This window comes from Vicugna pacos, chromosome 1 (genome assembly GCF_048564905.1).
Source record: "Vicugna pacos chromosome 1, VicPac4, whole genome shotgun sequence".
NCBI lineage: Eukaryota > Metazoa > Chordata > Mammalia > Artiodactyla > Camelidae > Vicugna > Vicugna pacos.
The window spans coordinates 5,222,993-5,247,028 of record NC_132987.1 but is presented as its reverse complement, the minus strand read 5'-3'; the positions used below and the strand labels follow the sequence as shown (position 1 = coordinate 5,247,028).

Genomic DNA, 24,036 nt, shown 5'->3' with positions numbered 1-24,036 from the left:
TTTTGACAGTGCTTTACTTTTTAAATAAATGTTTTTAACCACCTGCCTGAAACGTCTGTCAGACCACATGACCTTTTCTTCCTTCTGACTTTATACTCTAGGAAATGTCTTAGTTTGAAGTTGTTTACATGTGTGTTGTACGTATGTCACATAGAAAGTCTTTAAGCATTACTCTTCATCTTTATGAAAACTGTGTATTTTGTATTAGAAATGGTCTCTGCTGGATCACATATGTATTGCTTCAGTAACTCCAGGCTGCTTGCAAAGCTTTTGTAACACATATGTTACTACGTTTCAGGGAGAAAGGAAAGGACATCCCTTCCTTCTCCTTCCTCCAGTGTCCAGCATCTGCCGTTTGGGAGCATATTAGGGAACTGAGTCATGTGCCGTAATGGAAACAGCCAGGATGCGGCCCTGTGAGTGTGGAGAAGGGGCAGCACCACGCACTGTAAGACATCAGGACACATCCCACCGGTGAGGGAAACCAGAGCGAGCCCACCAGGGTCTCCTCCCACTGGCGGGGGCCCTGAGAGCGGCGCATATCCGGGGCCTTCGCTGAAGGTGGACCCCACCGGGCTCTCAGCTCATTAGGTCACAAGTCACTGCATGTGGCCAGAGTGGCTCTCATTGATACAGCCTAAAACATCCTGGCCTCAAGCAAGTAATAAACGTTCTCTTATGGATTTGAAGAGGTGCTTGACGCGAGTGGCTGGCCGCCTCCCAGTGTCTTACCAGGCAGCCGGCTGGGCCCTGTTCTGTCCTCGGCCTTCTTTCTGCTTTCTAGACCCTCCTTCAGAGGAAGGGCTCAAGAGAAGGAAACAGCAGGAGAAACCCTGGTAAGTGATCAAAAGGGTAGTGTCTCTAATCAAGCAAACGTTCCCCTGTCACAAATGATTCCACCCTCTTCAAAACTCTGTTTAGAGGGGAGGGTATAGCTCAGTGATCGAGCACATGCTTAAGCATGCACGAGGTCCTGGGTTCAATCCCCAGTACCTCCGTTTAAAAAATAAATAATATTTTAAAAACTCTATTTATATGCTTCTTTATGCTCAAGTTTAAAAGTGCATATAGAATTTTACACGAATCTTATCTGATAGCATCATACTTAAAAATACTTCAATAAGAAATAATAAAGAGTAGTTTATATATAAATTAATATGTATTATACTAGTTTCAGTTAAATATTTTAATATTTTAAACTAAATGTGTACACACACATGTGTGTATTTTTGGCTTCTCTAGCTACGTGACTGACCTTTGTATGACTTGATTTGGGTTTTAATTGAAGTCGGGTAGCAAAAAGTGACTGAGAAGGTTTACTGAAATGCTGGAAAAATCCTGTTAGGAAATTTCCAAGTTGTTTGGTCCACATAGCGGCTTTTAAAGCAGCTTTACTTAAGCCTGAGAGTTTTTAAACAGTTTTTGTTCTGATTTTGTTCTTTCCATCAGCACTCAAAGAGCATTTTCTCGTTGCACGGAAGGGGGAAACACCTCAGTTAAAGACAAGCCCGTACCAGCTGTGAATTTTCAGCTAGCTGCAAAACTCGATTTGTTTTCGTGTGTCCGTTTCACTTTCAGCCAGAACCCCTCCGCATAGCTGTGGGCTTCTTTTCCCCAGATAAATAGCGTGACTACATTTTAACAGTGGGGGTGAGGGTTGCTACAAAGAATTTCTCGCCCTAAGGCCTACAGGTGCATTTTATTTCTTCTGTGTATATAACACTGGTTTGTTAAAGGGTGTTCCTGTGTTGTAGGCAGTTTTGATTCTCAGCAGAAATTTGAGGAAAACACAAAGATTAATTGAGGTGAACCTCTTGATTTACTTTTTGACTTATTACACTTCCCTTAAAAGTAACTTTAATACCCTAATATTTTTTCCATATGAACTTTTCTATTTTTCCTGATCAGTAAAGTGGTGTAAAATTGGAACTGAAAAATTTCATTAAGTGATGGATTATAATATAGTAATGCAATCTTTATGGTTTTAAATACTTTATTTGTTAACTTAAGGAGACGTTCATGATGTATTATTAGGTGAAAAAAGCAGGTGGCACAGTGGAATATATTTGATGTGAAAGTCACCACCAACAGAGGTGGCCTGAGCGAGAGGAAGATTACAGAGGGACTTTCCAAGGGACCTCATCCTCTGTGCTTGGAAAATCTGTAGACGGCTCAAGTGCTCAAACCAGCACCTGGGAGTCGATCTTTGCACCGTAAGCAAGAGTCAGCTCTAAGAGCAGCTGCAGTGGTACCTGAGAGGGAGAGACAGCCTAGTGGGCATCAGACAGACACAGGGTTGAAACCAGGCTCTGCCACTTCTGAGATCAGCCTGCTTGTGGTCATGTCTTCATATAGAAAATGATAATACAGGTGTCTGTGTTGTAGTTCGTTGCCATGACTGATGTATTTTTTTATATAGAAATGCAGCCAGTTACAATATGTTAATTTCTGGTGTACAGTCATGCATGTACATACATATATTCATTTTCATATTCTTAAGACCGATGTATTTTTAAAGCCCAGCATGGGCTGGGTGTTCAACACAAACCCTTCCCTCTCTCCCCTTAACTCATAACTGCCCCTTCTCCTGGGAGACCCTGGGAGACTCATCCAGCCTGTGACCAGAGAGCTGAGTAGTGACTTGTCTAGGGCCCCAGGCTAGTGAGGGGAAGAGCTGGAAGCAACACGTTTCCGGACACCTAACTTGAATATTCCTGAATCAGATGATGCAAAAAGATGCTGGAGTTTGGGCTGTGCGGGTCCTTAGAAGGGGTGTGTGAGCTCTTTGAGCAGGAACAGCTTTGTCAGAACTGAGCGGTGCGTCTGCACTCCCTGACATGAGCTCTGCTGAGGCTCCCCAGGGGCCCTGAGAACGGCCTCAGACACTCATCCTGGGAGTTACTGCTCTGAACCCTGTGCTAAGGTTAGTTAGTTTCACTGAGTTCCTTTCATTTGGAGAGAATTCCGTATCACCCTGTGTTTCGTCAGACATGCAGTGATATCTTAAAATGGCCAGTACGATTGAAAGCTACTTTTACAACTCATAGAACAGGTAGAGAGAAAAACATCTCAGGTAAAAATTACATAAAAGCACGTGTTTCAGTGGTCCTTCAATTATAGCGATAATAAAACTGATTGGCAGTTATTTCTCTCTGGTTCTGGAGCCCAAAACTGAAAGTGTATTTGCTTAATTGAAACTCTACCAAAGGTCTCATTTCATTGCTTCCACATAATTGAACCATGTGAACTCAAAGATTTAGAGACGGGAAATTGAAAGTATGTGTTTTATTAAATCTTAATTTTTCCTATCCACTCCAGAAGACTTTTTTTACACGTTCATTTGTCTGTTGCTATAGTTACACCCCTTCCTGTCATCCTGACAGTTGAGTTGAAAACCATGGCCAGCGTGAACCTGCGTGGCTGAGTCAGGCTATTTTTAGGTGTTCGGTTTGCTGTCCTTCACGCATAATTGCACGTGGGTGCGCCGCCCGCAGGCTCTGATCTGTGAGCAGTGGGGCTGAGTGTGCCGCCCACCCTGCCTGCTCGCAGGGGAGGTGTTTCTGTTCATCTGTTTGGTATTTACACGAGTTTCCAGCCCCGTGCCCTCTCATTGGTGGTTCACACAGACAGTGGGAGGGTTAAATGCAGTGAATTAGGGGAAATTAGGTTTCCCATGAATGGGCTGAGAGCACTGTGGTCCACAGGCCCTTAGACGGGTGAGGATGCGGGCGCCCTCCAAGCCCTCGCTGCTGCTCTCCATCTCACAGGTGGAGAGACCTCGGCCCGGCAGGGTCAGTGGCGCACAGCTACTGTGTGTCTACAGGGTCCGGACACACAGCCAGGAGCCCAGACCCCACTCCAGGCCTTGGCTCTTCTTCCCCTGAGGCTTGTGCTGAGGCCACCCTTCAGTCAGTGGTTGGATTTCAGATCTGCTGTTTTATCGCACACATCCTTCCTGATCTTGTACTTGTCATAATATTTATGCAAGAATTAACTGTGAGAGGAGGCCATTTTTGAAAATCAGTTTACTTGCCTCTGCAAGAACTTTGAGTCTGATGTTTATAAAAACAACGTTCAATAGATGTCTGTGGAAATGTTCACTAGGCAATTAACTGATGACATTTGAAAAACTGAGAAGGAAAATGTGATCACCAGACAGCTTTTTCTCTGTCAACGGCGCTGTGATAAAAGCTTTTTGTAATTATTTTAAGAATTTTAAATGCCGCATTTAATTGTGAGAGGCCAAGTCCTCTGGAGAAGAATGAGCCATACTTCCCCTGGGGATCTTGTTAAAAATGCAGATTCTGATTCAGTAGGTCCGAGGTGGGGCCCGAAGAGATGTTATCATCTCTACTAGCCCCTGGGGGCCCTGGTGATACTAGGTCATGGCAGACTTCAAGCAGCAGGAGAACCTAAACTCCTTTGGGAAAATGTAGTTCCTGTGTTCCTCACCCTGTGTTCCCGCATTCGTGACCCCACTTCTGGGGCGCATGCACAGCTGGCTCTGGGCCGAGCCCTCCCTGGCGCCCCTGCATTCTGAGGCGGCCTTCAGCCCCCTGGAGTTCAGTGCTGTTCTCACCTCTGTTCAGCTTTGCTCTCTCCTAATGGAAATCATTTGGTCCCTGGTTTTATTATCAGAAGACTGGGAAGCATCTTCCTTGCACCAACTCTGTACCTATTTAGAAAAACTTAGCAGACTGTACAGTGGCTTCTCCTTTCCTGGGCTCTGGTGACACATCCCTAATCACATGGCCTCAGTACAGACCATCCATCCTGTTGTTTTTTAAGTGAAGTAGAGCTGATTTACAATGCCATGTTAATTTCTGGTGTACAGCATAGTGATTCGGTTTTATATATATATATATATTCCTTTTCATATTCTTTTTCATTATAGGCTATTACAAGGTATTGAATACAGTTGCCTGTGCTATGCAGTAGAACCTTGTTTTTTTCTCTGTTTTATATATAGCAGTTACTATCTGCAAATCCCAAGCTCCCAGTTTTTCCCTCCTTACCCTCTTTCCCCGCTGGTAACCATAAGTTTGTTTTCTATGTCTATGAATCTGTTTCTGTTTTGTAAATAAGTTCATTTGTGTCTTTTTTTTTTAGATTCCACATATAAGTGGCATCATGTGATATTTGTCTTTCTCTAACTTACTTCTCTTAGTATGATAATCTCTAATTCCTCCATGTTACTGCAAATGGCATTATTTCATTCTTTTTTATGGCTGAGTAGTATCCCATTGTATAAATATATCACATTTTCTTTATCCAGTCATCTGTTGATGGACATTTAGGTTGCTTCCATGTCTTAGTGGAATTATAAATAGTGATCCTATGGACATTGGGGTGCATGTATCTTTTCAAATTAGCGTTTCCTCCAATATATGCCCAGGAGTGGGATAGCTGGGTCATAGGTTAAGACAGACCAAACATCTTTCATCATTTTATTTTCCATGTCATGGCCTCTCCATTTTCCCACATGCTTTTTTCCACAGGAAGAACCCAAATTGGATATCTTTCCCTCTTTCTTTCTCTTTTTAAAATATAATTCCCAAATCCTTTGTCTTTCTTAAACTGTCTACCTGAACACATAACCTGTCATCTGCCATCCAGTACCAGGCTGCCTCTCCACCTCCTCCAAACCCAGCCTCTCCAGCTGATGACCCAGCAGCAAAAGACTGGTCCACCCCATCCCCCGTCTCAGTAGAAACCAGCTCACAGCCAATAGCTTGAAGGCTCAAGGACTGTGTGGCCACCACAGGCATCTCATGCTGAGCCTAAGGGCTTGTGGAGGCAGGGCTGGGAGGCAGAGCCTGAGGTAAGGAGGCTGGCGTTTGCTGTCACGGACTGTGTTTACTGCTGAGGAGTGGTGCTTACCTTTCACCAGATCCTCATGTCCACCAAACCTTATGGCCTGAAATTCACACACACACAAAATCCATCTGAAACCCAGTTCAAAGGGTCTTATTGGACTAAACGATGTAATGCTGGACAAAGAGCCAAACTTCTCTCTCCTTGCTCCCAAATGAGAAGGCGTGGTGGCAAAACACCAGGGTATTTCCTGTTTGTAAGGCCCTAGCTCTGTTTCTGCTTTTATTTTTAGAAATACATATCCTGACAAAGGCATCTGTCCGTTACTGGAGCTTAGAGACCTGTTCCTGGTTGACCCTAAGATGGCAGCCATATCTTGAATCGGGTGGATTTTACCATGAGAAGCTGTGCTTCCATGACCCCCTCTGGCTGGCAGGGTGGTCAGTCCTAAGAGAGGAATCCGCCAGACAGTTGAGATCAGTACAGATTTAGAACCCTGTGCTAAGCACACTCAGCTTGCTTTAGAGAACTAGCTATTGGCCCAAACACTAATCTTTTTTTTATTGAAGTGTAGTTGATTTACAGTGTTGTGTTAGTTTCAGGTGCGCAGCAAAGTGATTCAGTTATACATACATATATGTTCTTCATATTCTCTTCCATCAGAGGTCGTTACAGGATACTGAATGTAGCGCCCTGTGCTACACTGTAGGTCCTTGTTTATCTGTTTTATATACAGTAGTGTGTGTCTGCTGACCCCACCCAAGCGTCACCTTCAGTGCAAAGCACATACCTGCCTTGTCTTCCCTTGGGCTTCCCTGAGTCGTGCTCCTCCCCAGTGCTGCGTTTAGGCTCGTCACCCATCCTGGCAGCTGGATGCAAAGTAGGCCCCTTGATTATGTTTTCTGTGCGATCTGCTTTTTGCTTTTTAAGAAAATACTGAGCTCAAAACACCTGACTCAGTACTTGGCGCTTAACAGGCCATCAGTGACAGTCTCTGCCTCCCCTGCCCCTCCCACTGCTCAGGCCAGGATCTGCTTAATCGTGTTGGCGTCCCTTAATTCCTCATTCAGAAACAGCGCACCTGCATCCATTCCTCAGGAGAGAAAAATCAGCCCTGATGCTGGCAGGACAGCCTCACGTCGGTCATTCAGCCAGTGTTTCTTAAGTACCTGATGGGTAGGGAGCAGTGGAGGAGAGCTTTTACCGTTGAGCTCCGTGTGTATGGAAGAGGTGAGCAGAATTCCAGGGAAGGGAAGGAGCGCAGCAGAGAATACACCTCATCGGAAATCCCTAAAGTGACACGTAGCTTCACAGGCTGCAAGCCAGGGTCCCCCCAGAGCACCAGTGACCTCGGGAACACTGGCAGGGACAGGTGGGGTTCTGAACTCATAGGAATACAGTGAACAGACACCACATTTGGAATCAAAAGACCTGGAGTCCAGGACTTACTGTGCAGAACTGTGCAGGTTCAGGAAATTTTTCATCTCTGAGCCTCATCTCTGAGTGATAGTTGCAAGAGTAAAAGACAATACATGGCACCCAGTGTTCACAGCAGCAATGTTCACAACAGCCATGACATGGAAGCAACCTAAGTGTCCACCAACAGAGGACTGGATAAAGAAGCTGTGGTATATTTCTATAATGGAATACTACTCAGCCATAAAAAATAATAAATAATGCCATTTGCAGCAACATGGATGGACCTGGAGATCATCATTCTAAGTGAAGTCAGAAAGAGAAAGACAGATATCATATATCACTTACACGTGGGATCTAAAAAAAAAGAAAAAAAGATACTAATGAACTCATCTACAAAACAGAAACAGACTTGCAAACATAGTAAACAATCTTAGGGTTACTGGGGGAAAGGGGATGAGAAGGGACAAATTTAGGAGTTTAAGGTTTGCAAATGTTAACCAATATGTATAAAAATAGATAAAAAACAAAGTTCTTCTGTATGGCACAGGGGAGTATATTCAGTATCTTGTAATAACTTTTAATGAAAAAGAATATGAAAACAAATATATATATATGTGCATGACTGGGACATTATGCTGTACACCAGAAACTGACACATTATAACTGCCTATATTTCAATTTTTAAAAAGGATGGAAAGAATCAATATAAAATAAAAGAAATAAAATTTAAAAATTTTTTAAACAGTAAAAGATGAAGCAGGACGGAGTCCAACAACCAGATGCTTGCAGAGGGAAGCCTTGATGCCTGACAGTTTTAAGGTGGACTTTGGAAAAAAGGAGAATGCAGTGTATTAAGGAGAGTGGGAGGGCCTTCTGGACGGGCACTGGCATTTGCAGGGACGCTCAGAAATACACACCATGTACTAAAGGGTGGATCTGACCTGCACCGTCTTCTCCTAAACCTGCCTTCTCCCAAGATCAGGACAGCTGGGACACGCAGTCTGTGGGCAGAAATCCCTCTGCTAACGGTCCCGCCAAAGCCATAAGTGACTAATGCATGTCTGCCCCCTCCTTGACCAACAGCCACGTCAGAAACCTCTACCACTCTCAGCAAGTGTGTGTCCCTGGGGCAACCCTGCATTTGACCCCTGCATATTTCCTCTGGGACAGTCCCTTATATGAATTTGTCAGAGGTCAGGGTAACTGAATCTCTGTCAGAGATTCAGAAATCTCTGGGGGAAGAACCCACTAATCTGGGTACTTAAGGAACTAGAGAAGGAAGAAACATACTCAGCAATGGCAGACAAAGGGAGGCAGTAATGCCAGCAACGGGCCGCTGTGATTGTCGCGCCTGTCTTCCGAGGCAGGTGTTTCTCCATCTTACTGGTGGGCTTAATGACAGACCCATCAGTATGAAGCCCAAGGTCCTCAAAGCCCAGGCTGTGTGATGCTAGTGCCAGTGTTCTGGAAAGCTCCGGGGCAAGTGACTGGCAGTCTGTTTTGTGCAAAGGTGACTCTTGCTGGCTGACCTTACTTAGGTCATTCTGCCACCAGATAAAGGGCTTGGCATCTCGAGGCAATGGAGTCAGCGCCAGGACACCATCCTGTGCCCCTTCACATCTCCAGCCCCCCCATCAGTGTCATAGGCATCATTGTGGATGTTGGGAGGGTTCAGGGGTCCAGTCAAGCTGGAATCTGCTCCTCGCTCCCCCACTGTCTGGTCGGGAGACCTCAGATAGTGACCTGGCATTTCTGAGTCCGGCTCCTGCTTCTGTGACAGGGCATGGTCCCCATCTAGAATGGTCATTGAGACAGTCAGAGGAGGCCAGGTGGCTGTGCAGAAATGGAAGCTGTGGGTGCTGAGCAACTGTGGTGGGCTGGGTGCTGGGCTGTTTACTTATTCTTCACAGTGATCCTATGAGGAGGGTCTGCCATCACCCCTCAGGCACAGGGAGGGTCAGTGACTGCCCAGTTTCACCCCCACTGTAGGCAGACGGTCATTCGGCTTGTACCCCCTTTCCTGATCCTTCTTAGTGAAGACAGGCTCACTTACCTACCTCTGTTCCCGCCATTTAGCTGAAAACGCGTTTACTCTGGCATTGCAGAGAGGAAGAATTCGAGGAAATTGAAAAGTAGTTTGTGTGCCGTCTCCATTATCCTTAGAGACCGATTTTTGTGGCAATGACATTTCATTAAAAACAGTGGAGGCAGGGAATGTGTAGCTCAGTGGTAGAGCGCATGCTTAGCATGCAAGGGGCCCTGGGTGCAATCCCCAGCATCTCCATTAAAATAAATAAACAAACCGAATCACACCCCCCTCAAAAAAAAAACAAAAACAAAATAGTGGAGTCACCATGGGATTGTTATGTTGATGAAATTTTTGTGTAATTTCCACAGAAGTGGTTAGTTCTGTGAGGTTTTTCCCTTCTGTTTCAGTGCCCAACGTTTATAATACATGATGCTTAAACAGAAGGTTACAAAGAACTTAATTGTCCTGCTATGCAGGGCAAAAAAGAGACTTTATAAGGTCGTTTATTCTGCCTCTTGCTCTAAGGAAGCATGTACATTACATTGGAAATGTAACACAGTTCCCCTCTCTGCTTTTAATATTTTAAGGTATGAAAAGGCACCATTATGTTTTCCTATTTTTACATGAAGATGCAACTTAAAACAATGGATTTGTTACTGAGAAGCTATATATTAGGAAAATGTTCTTACTTGCTACCTGAAATCAATTTACAGTGGAACTAGCTAGGCAGAGGATTTACATGGTCAGTACTTTGTTAGTAAAATAAAAATTCTTGCATTTGAAACACTTAGCCTCTGAAGATGCCTTTTTGTTGTGATTTGGATTTCTGTACCCTGGAATTCCTTCAAGTGTGCTAGTAAACTTAGTTGACTGTAGCAGAGTTTATCCTTAAAAGCAAGTGAATGTTTTATGTATACATGTGGGTTTTCGGGGGAGAAGGCCCTGGTTTTCATCGTATTCTAAGAGGTGATCTTGGACCCAGTCTGAAGATCAAGGCTGAGGACTGTTGAGTGAGGCTGCACCGCCGATGACGCTAAGACCCTGGGCTCTTCTCCCTCCACGGGGGAGCCCTCGGCCTTGGTCCCCTTCCACTAGAGAAACTGGGTGATTTTCAGCCTGTTTGGCAGTTTGGCTGCTATCCTGGTGTTCCCCCCAAATTTGTGTTTATCCAGAATCTCTGAATGTGACCTTATTCGGAAGTAGGGTCTTCCCAGATGTGATGAAGGTGGGAGGAAGCGGGAAGGAGGCAAGAGAGAAAGCTCCCCGAGAGCCTGCAGGGAGCGCGGCCCCCAGCACCGGGCTCTGACTCAGTGCCCCCAGAACTGAGAATAAACTTCTGTTGTTTTAAAGCACCCAGTTTGTAGCACTTTGCAACTAAGACAGCTGCTAGTCACACCAACTCCCAAAACAGTAGAATAAACAAATCAGGAGGTTATTTTTTTCTGAAATCAAAGGAGCCCAGAGGCAGGCAGCGTGAGCAGGTGTGGCAGCCACGTGGTGTGCCCCCAGCCCTCGGCAGTGACCCTCTTCCACCTGCTTGCGAGGTGACTGGCCCAGCTCCTGCCAGCATTTCCGGCAGCACAGGTGGGGAGGGTCAAGGCCCCAAAGGCACAGACTGAGTCCCCACGAGGCTCCCCACCAGGGACTGGCCTTACAGCCCTCAGGTCACAGCTGAGTCATGTGACCGCCCTTGGCCGCCCAGTAACATCTGGGATGTATTGGTGAGGAGTGGGTGGAGGTTGAGTTGGGGAACCCCCCCCCCAGCGCTCTGCCACCTCTTGAGGCCTGAGAGACAGTGAAGGGGGAGGATCTGACTTGTGGAGGCTCGTGGTCTTATCAAGAGAGAGCACAGGAGGGGAGTGGACTTTAGAAACCTTGAGTGTGGGTCCCACTGGGGCCAGACAGACAGGAGGCTTCTGTCATCTGTCTTCCTGGTGTGCTCCCCAGGTGCCCTGCCAGCATCACTAGCACCACTCTTGAGCATCTGGACTTGCCGGAGGCTCACAGCAGAGCAAGGCATCCACGAGAACACGGCAAGGGCTCCCTGGTTCAGGGGATTGTCAGCTACTGTGGCCAGTGTGATCTTGTCAGGCCCCAGAGCTGTGGTGGGAGAGTAAATCTGTACACCCAAACGTGGCTGTGCAGAAACCGTGCGCCAAAGTTTCATTCCCACGTAGCAGTCCAGGGCTTACCCTTGCCAGCTGAAGGCCGCTCAGTCCCTTACAAGTTAACCATTTTTTCGGACAGAAGCCCACAGTCTGCTTCTCTGCCTTGTCTCTCCTCCTCCTGGGATGGTGTCAGGATTCTGGGATGTCTCACATGTCTGTCTGCTGTTTGAAGAGGGGCCTCTGAGTGCCTGCCAGGTCCTTGCTCGCTCTTCTCCTGCATATTTCTGGGCCTCTGTCCCCACCAGAGCCACTGACTGCCCTGTTGGCCTGTGGCTTATGACCCTAAAGACCTTTCATCCTTGTTGCTGGTGACCATTGAATCCCACCACTAGGTTGGGGCAGAGAGCGGGCGATCTGGCCAAGGCCTTCTGCTTCATTGTCCATCCCACAGCGGACTGTCCAGGAGGCAGACAGGAGACGAAGAGACTGTCAGGGCATCACTTTTGTGCATCACTTTTGGTTTCTGCAGATTTCCTCTTTTCCTGCCCCCTAATTTGCTGGAGGAGCCTCCCCTCCATTAGTTCCTTGGACCCAAGAACCCGCAGATGTGCTGGTTCACTCGCATCCATCAGCTGAGCTCCGCTCAGGGCCCAGGAGCCATCTCCCTGCCACCTGCTAACACAGCAGGGAGCCGGCAAGTCTGTCCCCAGTGGCACCCCTCAGGCCACAGAGCTCTGCCTTAAAAGACATAGCATAAAATCAAAGGTAACCTCCAGTCCTGGAAAAGGGGTACAAAAGTGTTTCCTTGTTTCCTGCCGTTGGTTGTCATTAATGCCTCGATGAGTGGACTTTGTGTCTTTTTATTGAAGAGAGAACAAATCGTAACAGGCTTTTAAGCAAATCGAAAACATTCACTCTCTAATTATATCTATTATTCTGTTCCCGTTCATTTTGTTTTCTTGTTTTGAAGCAGGCCTTTCTGTTAGCCAGAAGCTACAGTCACATTTTCTGAACCCATTAAAGCTGCCGTTTTCCTGTGCGGTCTGTATGAGGACTGTCAGCCGGTGTGTAGATGTATTCCTAGTGAAGGTTCTAATAAACGGTCAGGCTGGACTCGTGATGGTACCAGACTTTGCCCCTTGCTGAAAGTACTTTTGGGAAAGGTTTAGAATAGCAGTATTTTCAAATGCAAGGGTGTTTTTCCATGTATGTTCAGTCAGTCCATACTTACTGTGCACCTGGAAGGCACCAGCCACCCTCTTAAGGGCTGAGGGTATTGCCCTGAACAAGACCCTGTGGGGCGTGTTGGACGACAGTTAATCCAGCAGGTGCATGTGCTGATGTCCGGTGGTGGCAGTGCTTACTGTCAGTGCACTAGAGGAGCTGGTGTGGCGGAGCCCAGAGGGTGGCCCACGCCACTGTGGTTTGGGTGGGCAGGAAGGCTGCTTGGAGGAGGCGGCATGGTGGCCAAGAGTGGACCCTGCCATGGGTCCACTGAGCTCTGGTGGCCGTGGGGCCCCATGTGGACCCGAGGAGTCCTGAGCAAAGACTGGAAGAGTATGGCTGAGTGATGACCTAGAATGTGGCATGGGGGGCCTTCTCCATAGGGTATTGTTAAGGCCCCAGGAAGTGAGAAGCAGATGTTCATGGAGGTGAGCCTGCTTGCTGTACTGAGCCTCAGTTTGGTGCTCATATGGCATCTTTCTAAAAATGTGTTGTATAGTATGGAGATTCCTCAAAAAACTAAAAAGTAGACTTACCATATGATCCAGCAATCCCACTCCTGGACATATATCCAGAGGAAACTCTAATTCGAAAAGATACGTGCACCCCAATCCTCACAGCATCACTATTTACAATAGCCAAGACATGGAAACAACCTAAATGTCTAGCAGATGGCTGGATAAAGAAATTGTGGTATATTTATACAATGGAATACTACTCAGCCATAAAAAGAATAAAATAATGCCATTTGCAGCAACATGGATGGACCTGGAGAATGTCATTCTAAGTGAAGTAAGCCAGAAAGAGAAAGAAAAATACCATACGATATCACTTATATGTGGGATCTTAAAAAAAAATGACACGAACTTAACAAAACAGAAACAGATTCACAGACATAGAGAACAAACTCATGGTTACCAGTGGGGAGAGAGGGTGGGATAAATTGGAAGTTTGAGATTTGCAGATACTAACTTTTTTATTTATTAAATATTTACTTATTAAAATAAATAAACAAGTTTACGCTGTATAGCACAGGGAACTATGTTCAGTATCTTGTAGTAACCTATAATGAAAAAGAGTATGAAAAGGAATATATGTATGTATATGTATGACTGAAACATGCTGCTGTGCACCAGAAATTGATACAACATTGTTAACTGATTATACTTAAATTAAAAAGGGGAAAAAATGTGTTTTAATCACCCCCCCCCCACCAACACAGTCCTCTGCATGCCGCAGGAGAGAGGGCCTTCTCTCCTTAGGCACCTGCCTCGGAAGCCACAGTCACCAGTCGGGCTGGGTGCACCCCGCAGGCGGGGGTTGGGGGAAGGTGAGGTCCACTGTGCTGAAGCTGTTGGTGGGCAGCTCAGTGTGATGCTGAGACTGGTGGGAAGAGCTATCTGGGTGGGGCCCCAGATCAGGTCCAGATGAAGAGCCTCTCCTGTGGAGGCCAGGCCTCCAGGCCGGCTTCTCCTGTGGAGAACAAGCTGCGTGCAGACCCTGGGTTAGGTCCTGCTGACTCCATGGGCACCATGGTCTGATGACAGCCATAGTGCCGTGAGTCTGTCCTTTTATTGTTACCATTGCGTTGAATCGACAGCCTGATTTACTGTTGAAATGTTTTAATACGGTGTCTTTAAGTCACCTGGGTGGACCTGGTCCTTAGAGAGAGGGAGTGAGTTAACATCATTGAACTGGGAGGCAGTGCAGGAAGCCCACCCGGCCGTTGGGTGAGTGCTCCCTGCCACCCACCAGGTCAGAGGTCAGCAAGGGGGCCTGGTCTGTCTGCAGAGGTGAGACTCACCTGTCTGTAACACAACACATGCATGTCACACAGGAAAGGCCGCGCATCCCGGCACTGGCCCATCTGCAATTGGCCAGAGCATCCTTGTGGAAGAGTTGCTACGAAATTTTGCTGAAAAATTCCCAGGCTTGCCTGAAGTTGTGGTTTGGCAGCAGATAAGTCATGCTCAGAGCAGTAGTTACAAAATGTCATTCTTCTCTTTTCAGTAAATATTCAAGATGTGATACTACAAGAAAATTTGGAAAAAGAAGACCAAATTCTGGTTTCCCTGGCAGGATTAAAGCAGGTATGTCCGTGGATCTGACTTTGTGTCCCCTAGGCCGCCCTTTTAGTGCCTGCTGGAGAGGGCCCCATAGGGCAGGGTCCGGTGATGTCAGAGCCAGCATCCCCAGGCCCCACATTTCCTCTGAGAGCCCCTTCTGACTCCCCACCTTCTTACAGCCCCTGCTCCTTCCAGCCCTTATGTCCGACTGACTCCCAGCCCATTTCTTTCTCATCTGCCACCCCGCCCCTTCCTTTTGGCAAACTCATTTTGTTTTCCTCCTCCTCAAAGCTGCAGGGGCGTGTGGGCTTCAGCTGACGTCGTCACTCACCGTAAACACATGAGGGCCCTGGGAGCACAGGGCGTAAGTCATCACCTCCTAGGTCAGGCCTCAGCCCCTTGAGGGCCGCGCTTACTCAGTCCTTGAAGGGCCAAGTGGAACAGGAATGTCACTGGAAAGAGCGCAGGCCCTCAGTGTCGGCCTGGTTATGAACACTCAGCTGGGGCAGGGCCACTTCAGGAGCTGAGGGCTGTTCCGGGGGCCGAGGAGCAGACATGAGTGCTTCTGCTTTAGGGTAACTGCCGAGGATGTGACCCCGTGTCTGCCCCTGGCCATTAATAATGACTGAGAAGTTTTCCTTGGCTGTTCGCAAATCAGTGGTTTAGATAGAACTGGGATTTTTTTTCTGTTCTTTCTTTCTTATGGTAAGATATTTGCACCTGTGCTATAGTGGAATAGTCAATGACCAGTCTAGTTTGGAGGGTTTAGAGGTTTAGTGGACATTTAAAAACAAACTCATTCCTCTTTCTCATTTGTTTTCTTCCTCTTTGGAAATAGATCAAAGACATCCTCAAAGGTTCCCTGCGTTTCAACCAGAGCCAGCTGGAGGCTGAAGAGAACGCACAGATCACCATCTCAGATGACCACTACCAAGGGCCTGGGGCCATCAAGCAGGTACCAGTGGGCTGATGAACACTGTCACGTTCCCATCAGGGGGGCACAGTCAAAGTTACGAATAACAAAACCCAACCAAAGTTTAACTGCAAAATACGAGTGACCTGAGCCCGGGGTGCTGTATAGAGCTACGCGGTAGGCAGTGCCGTTTGGAATAATTAGACTAGTGTCTCCCTGGAATTGTGCAGTGCACAACCTAAACACCTGTACACAGCAGCTTTGGTCTGAACTTCCTGCCAGTCCCCTCATGCAGCGTTAGAAAGCCGGATCTCTGCTCAGATCTTGGTCAGTTGCCTCCAGCTGCTGCCTCCTTCCCCTTTAGCACAAGCAGTACTGTCCACGCTCTCCTCATGCTGTCTGGAGTATATTTCACTTGCCTAAAACCCGCCTGCTTGCCTCACCAGTGAGCAGACACAGGCTTCCCAGGCGTGGTTTGCGGGGCCCCCACCCTGGTCCAAACAGCTCCAGCCCCACCACACGGCCTCCCTGCGCATTAGTTGGTGGGACTGAATTTCCCTAATAACGTTCTTTCTAAATGGTTTGCAGAGTTTCGTCTTGAAAAACATACATTAGCAAAATCTCATCTAAGTTTCTCAAAAACTAGCATCCAAAGGATTATGAATTATGTATTTTGTATGATTTTTAAAAAGCAGAATGACACTTCAGAATGGGAGTTTCTCCATTTGGAGAGTACTCTACAGGAAGAGAGGACCCTGTGTGGTTAGTGTCATCCAGCTCTAAAAGGAAGTTTCCAGAGAGCATGTTGAGTCTGCACTTTAAGCCACATGAATACAACGTTAGCATCGCAAGGTTACCTGCATTAGTTTCTCGAAATTCCCCTTCCATGCACAGATATTTAATTTTTAAGAATTATTTACCACTTCAAGCATTACTGAGCTTACGCTTGCCCCCACCAATCATTTTTAATTGACAATTTTATTTTAAAATATAGCGTGGTTGTTTTGGTTAACTGGGCGAAAATACAGAAAAAGACCTTTCAAAGACACTAACGAGTTTGCTAAATTTAAAACTTCTTAATTGTGCTCTGTCATCGTCATTCCCAGTTTTCATATTTGAAAGAAATTTCCTGTGGCCACCGCTGCCCCAGTGAACCCAGTGTGATGCCCTCGTCCCAGCAGGGCCAGCCCCTGTGCAGGCTCCAAGAGACCTTCATGCCTCTGAAACCCCGCAGACTCCACTGCTGCCTTCTCAGCTCTGTAGGGTTACGTGGGGAAGGGCTGCCCTTCTCCCCTCACCCCCCGCCATGCCAGAGGACCGGGCCGGCCCCCTGGGGGCAGAGGGCTCAGGGTCCTCCTGCCAGGAGCTGAAAAGCGCTCTTCCCTGGTGGGTTTGTAGGCCCCCTCGCTCCCCGCTGGAGGTCGGTGGAGATGTGGCTGTTCTTTCCATCTCATTTACACATCTCCTCTCCAGCTCTGCTGACAGCAGCGGTGAAATCGTATTCCCTAGACTGAAAAAGCCGTGTTCTCTCCCTCCCTTCCGGAGTCTGTCCCTAACACCCTCCTTTGTTTGGGGTGAACTTTGCTCAGATCCTCTGCAGTAGAAGGCAGGATGATGTAGGGTCCTGGACCCATTGGTCAAGCAGCCCATCCACGTGCCTCGGTGGTACTGGGTCCTCTGTTTTGATCCATGGTCTGCAGCCACGTGGTCTATTACAGGAAAACTGGCCACATGTGTCTACCTAACATTCAAATTAAATTCATTAGGATTAAAAAGAACTAAAAGTTAAAAAGTCTGTTCCTCAGTCACACTGGGCACCCTTCCAGGGCTCAGTGTCCACATGGAGGGGTCCCCTGGCCCAGACAGCACAGAGAGGGACGTTTCGTCAGTGTAGATCACCATTGTTGGGGAGCACTGATCAGTAGCTGAACTCACCTGCTTCCACCACGATCCTAAATCAAGCTGAGAAATGAGGCGGGGCCAGGGGGCCCAGGCGGTGGTCCTGGCCCGTTTGAGGCAAGACTGACAGGCTGAGAAACTTTGTAAATTGTGTCGTATGTGCCAGGGTCTGGCAGAAAGAGAGGACTGACCCAGAGGTTTACAGAGTTTCTGTGAAGGATGTAAGTGGCACCAAGTAGTCACCAAGGCGGCTGTAGAAATCCAGAAAGCAAGCTGATTTGTGTCTGGAAAAAATTCCAGGTCGGGGGGTCCAGAAGGGTGGGACAGCAGCCAAGCCACCAGGCCTCTGGCCTGGGCTGCAAGATACAGGGGCCGGGAGTGAGCATGGGAGCTGGCTGCGGAGGCCCTGTCAGCTCGAGTGTGCTTTGTCTAAGCCAGTCATGACTTTCTCTGGGGACCAGGGGAGGGCACTGTCAGCCACCACTTATCACTTAGACCCACTGCTTTTCCAGAAACAGGCCAGATAATTAGTGTTGGCAGGAGCCATCATTCCTTCTGGTCACAAGTTTGTAGCCTGTTTCTCCTCTTCAAGTCCTGCCCGTGTCGCGACTGGGCACTGAAGGGGGATGGGTTCTCGCGGCCCTTCTGTGGTAGAGACACCGCTCTGAACATGGGACCCGCTATACGTGCTCACTCCATTTTCAACCAAAGACAAATGCTGCCAGGCAGCAGTCCAGCCCCGGTCCCCGTGTGGGTGAGAGGGCGGGGTTCTCAGGGCTCTGGTGCGGGGCGCCAGTCCCATGGACAGAGCATCCGCCGTCTGGAGGTGGGAGGGCACGGCTGGGCCCCGGCCCTGGCCACCTCACACAGGCATCTTTCCCACCTACTGCCCCAGAGCTGCCTGAGATGACGTCCCCCACGACCAGGGTGCCAGGTGCCGCAGGTCACTTCCGTTTTCTGGGAATTGATGTGCCGATAGGCTGTAAGCAGCTGTAAAACTTGAGGCGAAGAACCTCCAGGTCTGGTGTTCAGCACTGGGATCTTTAGTGCCAATTCTGTTTCTGTTCTCCAAGTCAGCCTGTCTTTTTTTTTTTTTAAAAAAAAAGAGAGGTTATTTATTATTTACATAACAGAGGTACTGGGGATTGAACCCAGGATCTTGTGCATGCCAAGCATGTGCTCTACCACTGAGCGATGCTCTGCCACCTCGACCTCCTAAAAGTAGGCACTTGTCAGAGAGGTAGGCACCTGAGCCGTTAAGCCACTTGCCCCCCCGTCACTGAGGAAGCAGAGATTCAGAGGGGTCTGTCCATCGGGGCTGGATTTTCCTGAGAAGCATTGCCAGCTCCCTTCCAGGCTCTGCCCACAGCCCACAGGTGGCCTCGGTGATACCAGTCTGGAGGCCAGAGGACCTGGGGGCCTTCCGGCCAAGGGGCTCTGCACCACTTGTTGGACTTCAGACCCTGCCCCCGTCCCCGCCCGCTGCAGGGGGAGCAGGCTGATGGGGCAGGGGGCAGGCGTGGGCATTACATCCACTTAACCGCACGAGGCGAGGGGCTCTTCCTGCCACGCTGGCAGTGCAACCTCCGTGGTCAGACGGTGGCTTCCCTTCCATCCCAGGGCTGGCAGGAGCATCTCTGATCTTAACCCCAAACCTTTTCCCAGTGTACATGGATGTCAGCTTCCTTAGTTAAAAAACAAAACACATAATTACTTCGAAAGAAAGGGAAATAATTATAGAGTAAAGCAATTCCATCGCTATACTATTTGCAAAGTACCATTCTCGGTTTATGTGTTTATAGAACCCCCTAGTCCCCACCATTGTCCCTGGAGACCCCCAAGGGCACAACTAGAGGCCGAGCTGGCTGGGAGGTGTAGGGGAGCAGGTGGAACGTGCTAGGCCCTCCTGACTCCCTCCCACAAGCAGTAGTCATGTCCCTCCAGCTTCGGGGTTCCTGTGGCCTCACATGTGGGCACATCACTCCCTGCGCAGTCACCTCACCCTGGGGCGCAGATGGAAACGCTGGGCTCATCCTTCCCGGCTGCAGATGAGAGACCTCGACCCCGAGGTGAAGGGGTGATGAGTCAGGCCGGGCAACAGCCCATCCCACGGGAGGCCTGCTCTGCTCCCTGGGGCCGTGCACCCGTCTGCATGCCCGTCTGGGAGGATCCCACAGGCCCCGCCCAGCCCCCCCTTTCACTGTTTCTGCCCACCCCCCACCTCCTGTGCTCTGACTCCTTCCCAGGCCCCTGTGGCTGCGCCAGGGCGCACGGATGGAGGCGGCATGGACGACTTCATCCTCCTCTCCAAGGAAGACGAGGGGGGCAGCCCCAGGGCGCCCCTGTCGGGCCAGGCCCAGCCCCTGCGCCCCATCCGGAGCTCAGCCCGGCCCACCCTGGTGTTCTCCGACCCACTGACCGGCCCGGCCTCGGCCTCCTCCAGCAACCCCAGCTCCAGCCCCGACGACGACAGCAGCGGTCACAGCAAGGACTCGGGCTTCACCATCGTGAGCCCCCTGGACCTCTGACGGCCGCCCGGCCACCTCCGCCGCCCAAGGCCCCACCCCGGCCCCCCGGGGGACGTGCCTCTGAAACCCAGCCTCTTCCCAGCGTGCATGTGGCCTTAGTGCGGCCCCAGGAGCCCTGCAGAGAAAGGCAGGGGGCCAGTGAGCGTGCAGATGGACAGACCTCCCCCAAAACACAACCAGGGCTTTCCGGCAGTCGCTCACCCCCACCCACCCTCGCTCTGGGGTGGAGCTGGGTCAGGTACCCAGTGTCACACTCAAAAGAGACCAGACCTCAGCAAGATTCACTCCCCCGTCCCCTCCTCCGCAGCCAGGAAGGGGTCGTCACGCCACCAGGTGTGTCCGGAGGAGGAAGAGGGTAGTTCCAGGTCCTCCCTCCCCCAGCGTCGGGCAGAGGAAATCTCACTGACAGCAAGAAAACGTTCCCTCTGGAAATTGAAGCTCTCGGCCTATGTCATCCTTCATTCCTCCCCCAGGAAGCCACACAGCAGAGCCAGATGCAACCAAATGGACTAGAACTAGTGGATTCCAGGAATGGGCTGGAAGCAGCCTCGCAGGAAGTTACAGTGATCCTTGGGAACAGGGTCTAAACTTAGGAATCGTATTTAGGTGTGAAGTGGCTTAGAGTACTTTCATGTATGAAAGAAGATACTTCCACACCTCAGGCCAGATCAGCTCTGGCCATCGCTGCCCCTCCTGAAATGATTGCACTTCACCCTTTAGAATCTTTCACAGCCAGAAAGGAGGTCACTTCACAGCAGTCTTTGCCACACTCATTTCAAAAGTTGAAAGAATGTTCCTTCCTTGAATAGGAAAATGTGACTCTGACGTTAAGGGATTAACATCTTTCAGACGGCCGATTCTCCGATAGAGTTTCTGTCGTGTGGGGGCCGTGTCCCCCTGTCAACTGTAAAGGGGGAAACCCAGGCTCATTCCCACCCAGAGTCGGGAGCTCCCACCGGCCTTACAAGAGTGGGAACAGGGCCTTGGACCTGGGGGACCAGGGCTTCCTCAAGAGCTCTCCGGGTGCCAGGAGGATGCAGGCTTCTGCAGGAGCCAAGGGTGGGAGCTGCCAGGCACCCCAGGCACCACCCCCGGGGTAGGACCAGGGCTCCTGCACAGAGCAGAGATTTCCCGTTGGTGGGCAGCTTAAGGAACCGTCAGGGTCATAAGGCACCACCGGAGCTGTTTCTTCCTGGAGGAGAAGGGCCTGGGAGAAGACACTGTCCCCCTCCTTGCCCGAACAGCTCCTGACCAGGTGACCCAGTGCCCTGTCACCTCCACCGGGGGGACCAGCCAGTGCCCTGGGCTTCTCCTCCCAGGACGGCGAGGACTCTGGGCAGTAAAAGCTCTCGTGGCAACAAGGGAGGAGCTGGGTGTGAAGGAAGAGACCTCCCCACCATGCCCCTGCCCTGGCTCTGCTCACCGTGGGTTTCTCTGTAGACGTTCAGAGAACCCTCCAAAAAAACATCAGTGCCTCAAGTCAGCCACTGTGGAGAGAGTTAACTAGCTCTATAAGTTGGTTTTTTTTCCCCCTTAACAGGGGCCCTGGGGAGCAAACCCAGGACCTCATGCACACCAAGCACACACTCTGCCCCTGAGCTACAGCCCCATTCCTTCCATCTGGCTCTTAACTGGAGCAGGGAAGCCTCCTCCTGACCCAGCGGCTCAGATGACAGGGCGGTCTGCCTTCCGTCGTGACTGAGGTGCACTGATGGCTCTCCAGCTCCTGACCCTGAGTGGTCCACTCGGCACCCAGTGGGGATGACGCCCTGAGTAGGGGGCTGCCACCTACACGGCCCCTGGATGACACCCGTGAGCTCCCGAGGTCCCCACATGGCGAGTGGCCCGGCGGCTGTGCAGGACCTGGCAGGAGGCAGGCAGTGTGGAGCTGTCCCCTGACAACTGGGCACGGGGGCGCCAGACCCCCAGCACACCCACAAGGCTCGAGGCTAGTGCTCCTCCCCCGCCAGCGTGCCAGGGCTGGTCCCCCATCTACGCTTCCACGCCAGTGCCCCCCACCCAGTGAGAACCAGGGGGTCACTCCGAGTGTCACTTCTTGCCCCCTCCCCCCAGGGCCGCTCCCTCCTCAGAGAAAAGAAACCCACAAGGGGGAGTGGGGCGTGGGAGGGGCCCCCTCAAATTCCCATAGGTTCATGGGGTTCATGATTGTATTACTGTCTTATATTTTTTTTAAGTGACTTGTTTTTATTCTTCAGAGTTAAGCACCATTTGCCTTTTTATTAGTTACAGTGCTTTTAAAGAATACGTTTTCCTTCCTTTTTATTACTTTATCAAGTAGTTATGCTTTGTTGCACATTTTTTAAAAATCCTGAATATATGAAGCCTTTAAGTTTTTCTTTAACATATGTGGTAATCATTGGAAGCTTCTCTTGTTTTGATGTTTAGCAGTTAAATATATTTTCAAGAGGTCAGTCATAGGTTAAGTCTCATTGTCTTCCTCTTTTTTTATACATGCCCCGATTCTCCATTCCTCTCAGATCTGTTTGGAAATTTGAGTTAAGATGGATCTCTGTAAATTATAGTTGCGAGTTACAGAATCAAGAAAGAAAGTCACTCTAACTTGCCTTACTTTGTGTGTATGCCAAGGGGTCACGTAACACTTTAAACAGTTAATTGTGCTGGATTATTCTTCCAAAGATGACCTCCTGCTCATCTCCCCTGCCAACTGCAGTCTGACAAGAAGTAACATCTTTGCAGAGTAAATGTGGCTAAAAGGAAACCAGGACCCCCGTGACCTGCCTTGTCTGCCCACAGCTGAGCTGACTCGTGTGCTCCAGTCCCCGCCACTAACACAAACGATGCCTCTCCTTTGTCAGAGACGACGAACAAATGGAAAACTCAGTGACAGTTACGACAGCCTGCCAGAGGTGGCCGCAATTATTTTTGTTTTTATGTTCGTGTTTCTCTAAGAAGTTGCCCCCGGGGGTCACTACGGAACAAGGGTGTGTGGAGGCCCGTGTCCCCGTGTTCTGAGGGGCTGTCCTGGGGCACCTGCGGCCACCCCATCCCTCCTGCCCCACAGGTGCCTACCTGGCTGCCCATGGGTCCAGAGCAGGGCCTGGGGAGGCTGTAGGGGAGGCGGGGGTGGAGGCTGGGAGGAGGGAGGAGGAAGCTGAAGCCGGGCTTCCTTCGAACGGGCCAAACCCGCTTCCCAGGTGTTACTTTCAAAAGCTCTCTTTTTATGGTGTTAAAAATACAATGTTCTTGTAAACAGGCTGGAGACCACTTTGATGTAAAAGCTGTCATGATCACACTCCTCCCAGGGGCACAGCTCATTTGATTTACGGGATACGCAGCTGTGCTGTTTCTGTCCGATCGCTGCTTTTCTCACTCATCTTTACTCTATAACTCATATTGATTTAAGAAATGACTTATCTCTTGGGCAAAGTGACCCCATCCTGTATGATTATAATAAAAGACTTATTGAAACTGAGAACAAAGCTTGACTTGTTTCCACCGGGGGTGGGCACACAAGGTGCTGGCCGGCCAGGCCTGACCCCGGCGAGACCTGCCCGAGGCCGGGCGCTGGGGCGCAGGCCTGACCAGGCTCACCCCTGACCCCACCACTCCCTTCCTCTACAGTTCGGGCAAGTTGCTTAACCACTGGGGCCTCAGTTTACGTGCAAACTGGGGTAGCAGCAGTCACCTCCTTCCTGGCTGTGGTGAGGACCAGAGGATCACACCTCATGCCTTGGAACCTGCCGCGTGGTGAAGGCAGGACGGGGTCAAAGGTGACGCTCCATCCTGCAGGAGCCCCCAGGGCCCGTGTGGTCCCACTCTTCCACTGACAGCAAGCCACCCCTCCGCACCGCCTATCCTCTGCGCCACGTCTGCCCCAGTCACCTCACTTACACGGCTAACGTGGGGCTTGGTGAGGAGGCCACGGGGAAGGGTGAGGAGAAGGTGGAGATCCCAAGTCTTAAATGACAGACTCAGAAGGTAAGAGCCGTCTTCACAGCGTCGGCAGAGCCATGGAGCCAGCACACCTTGGATAGATTTTGTGCCTGGGCCCAGC

The 24,036-nt window shown here is 49.7% G+C and overlaps 1 protein-coding gene across 2 annotated transcripts in view; it reads left to right on the top strand.

Annotated features, from left to right (window-relative positions):
• TBC1D5 (TBC1 domain family member 5) overlaps positions 1–23,455 on the top strand; it is a 497,763-nt gene extending 474,308 nt beyond the window's left edge. For both annotated transcript variants that reach the window (XM_072946459.1, XM_072946400.1), the window contains 3 exons: positions 14,605–14,684; positions 15,499–15,615; positions 19,719–23,455. In XM_072946459.1, coding sequence (XP_072802560.1) covers positions 14,605–14,684; positions 15,499–15,615; positions 19,719–20,000 — 479 coding nt within the window. In that variant the 3' untranslated portion in view covers positions 20,001–23,455. The remainder of the gene's footprint in view (positions 1–14,604; positions 14,685–15,498; positions 15,616–19,718) is intronic.
• Positions 23,456–24,036: the final 581 nt, after the last annotated feature.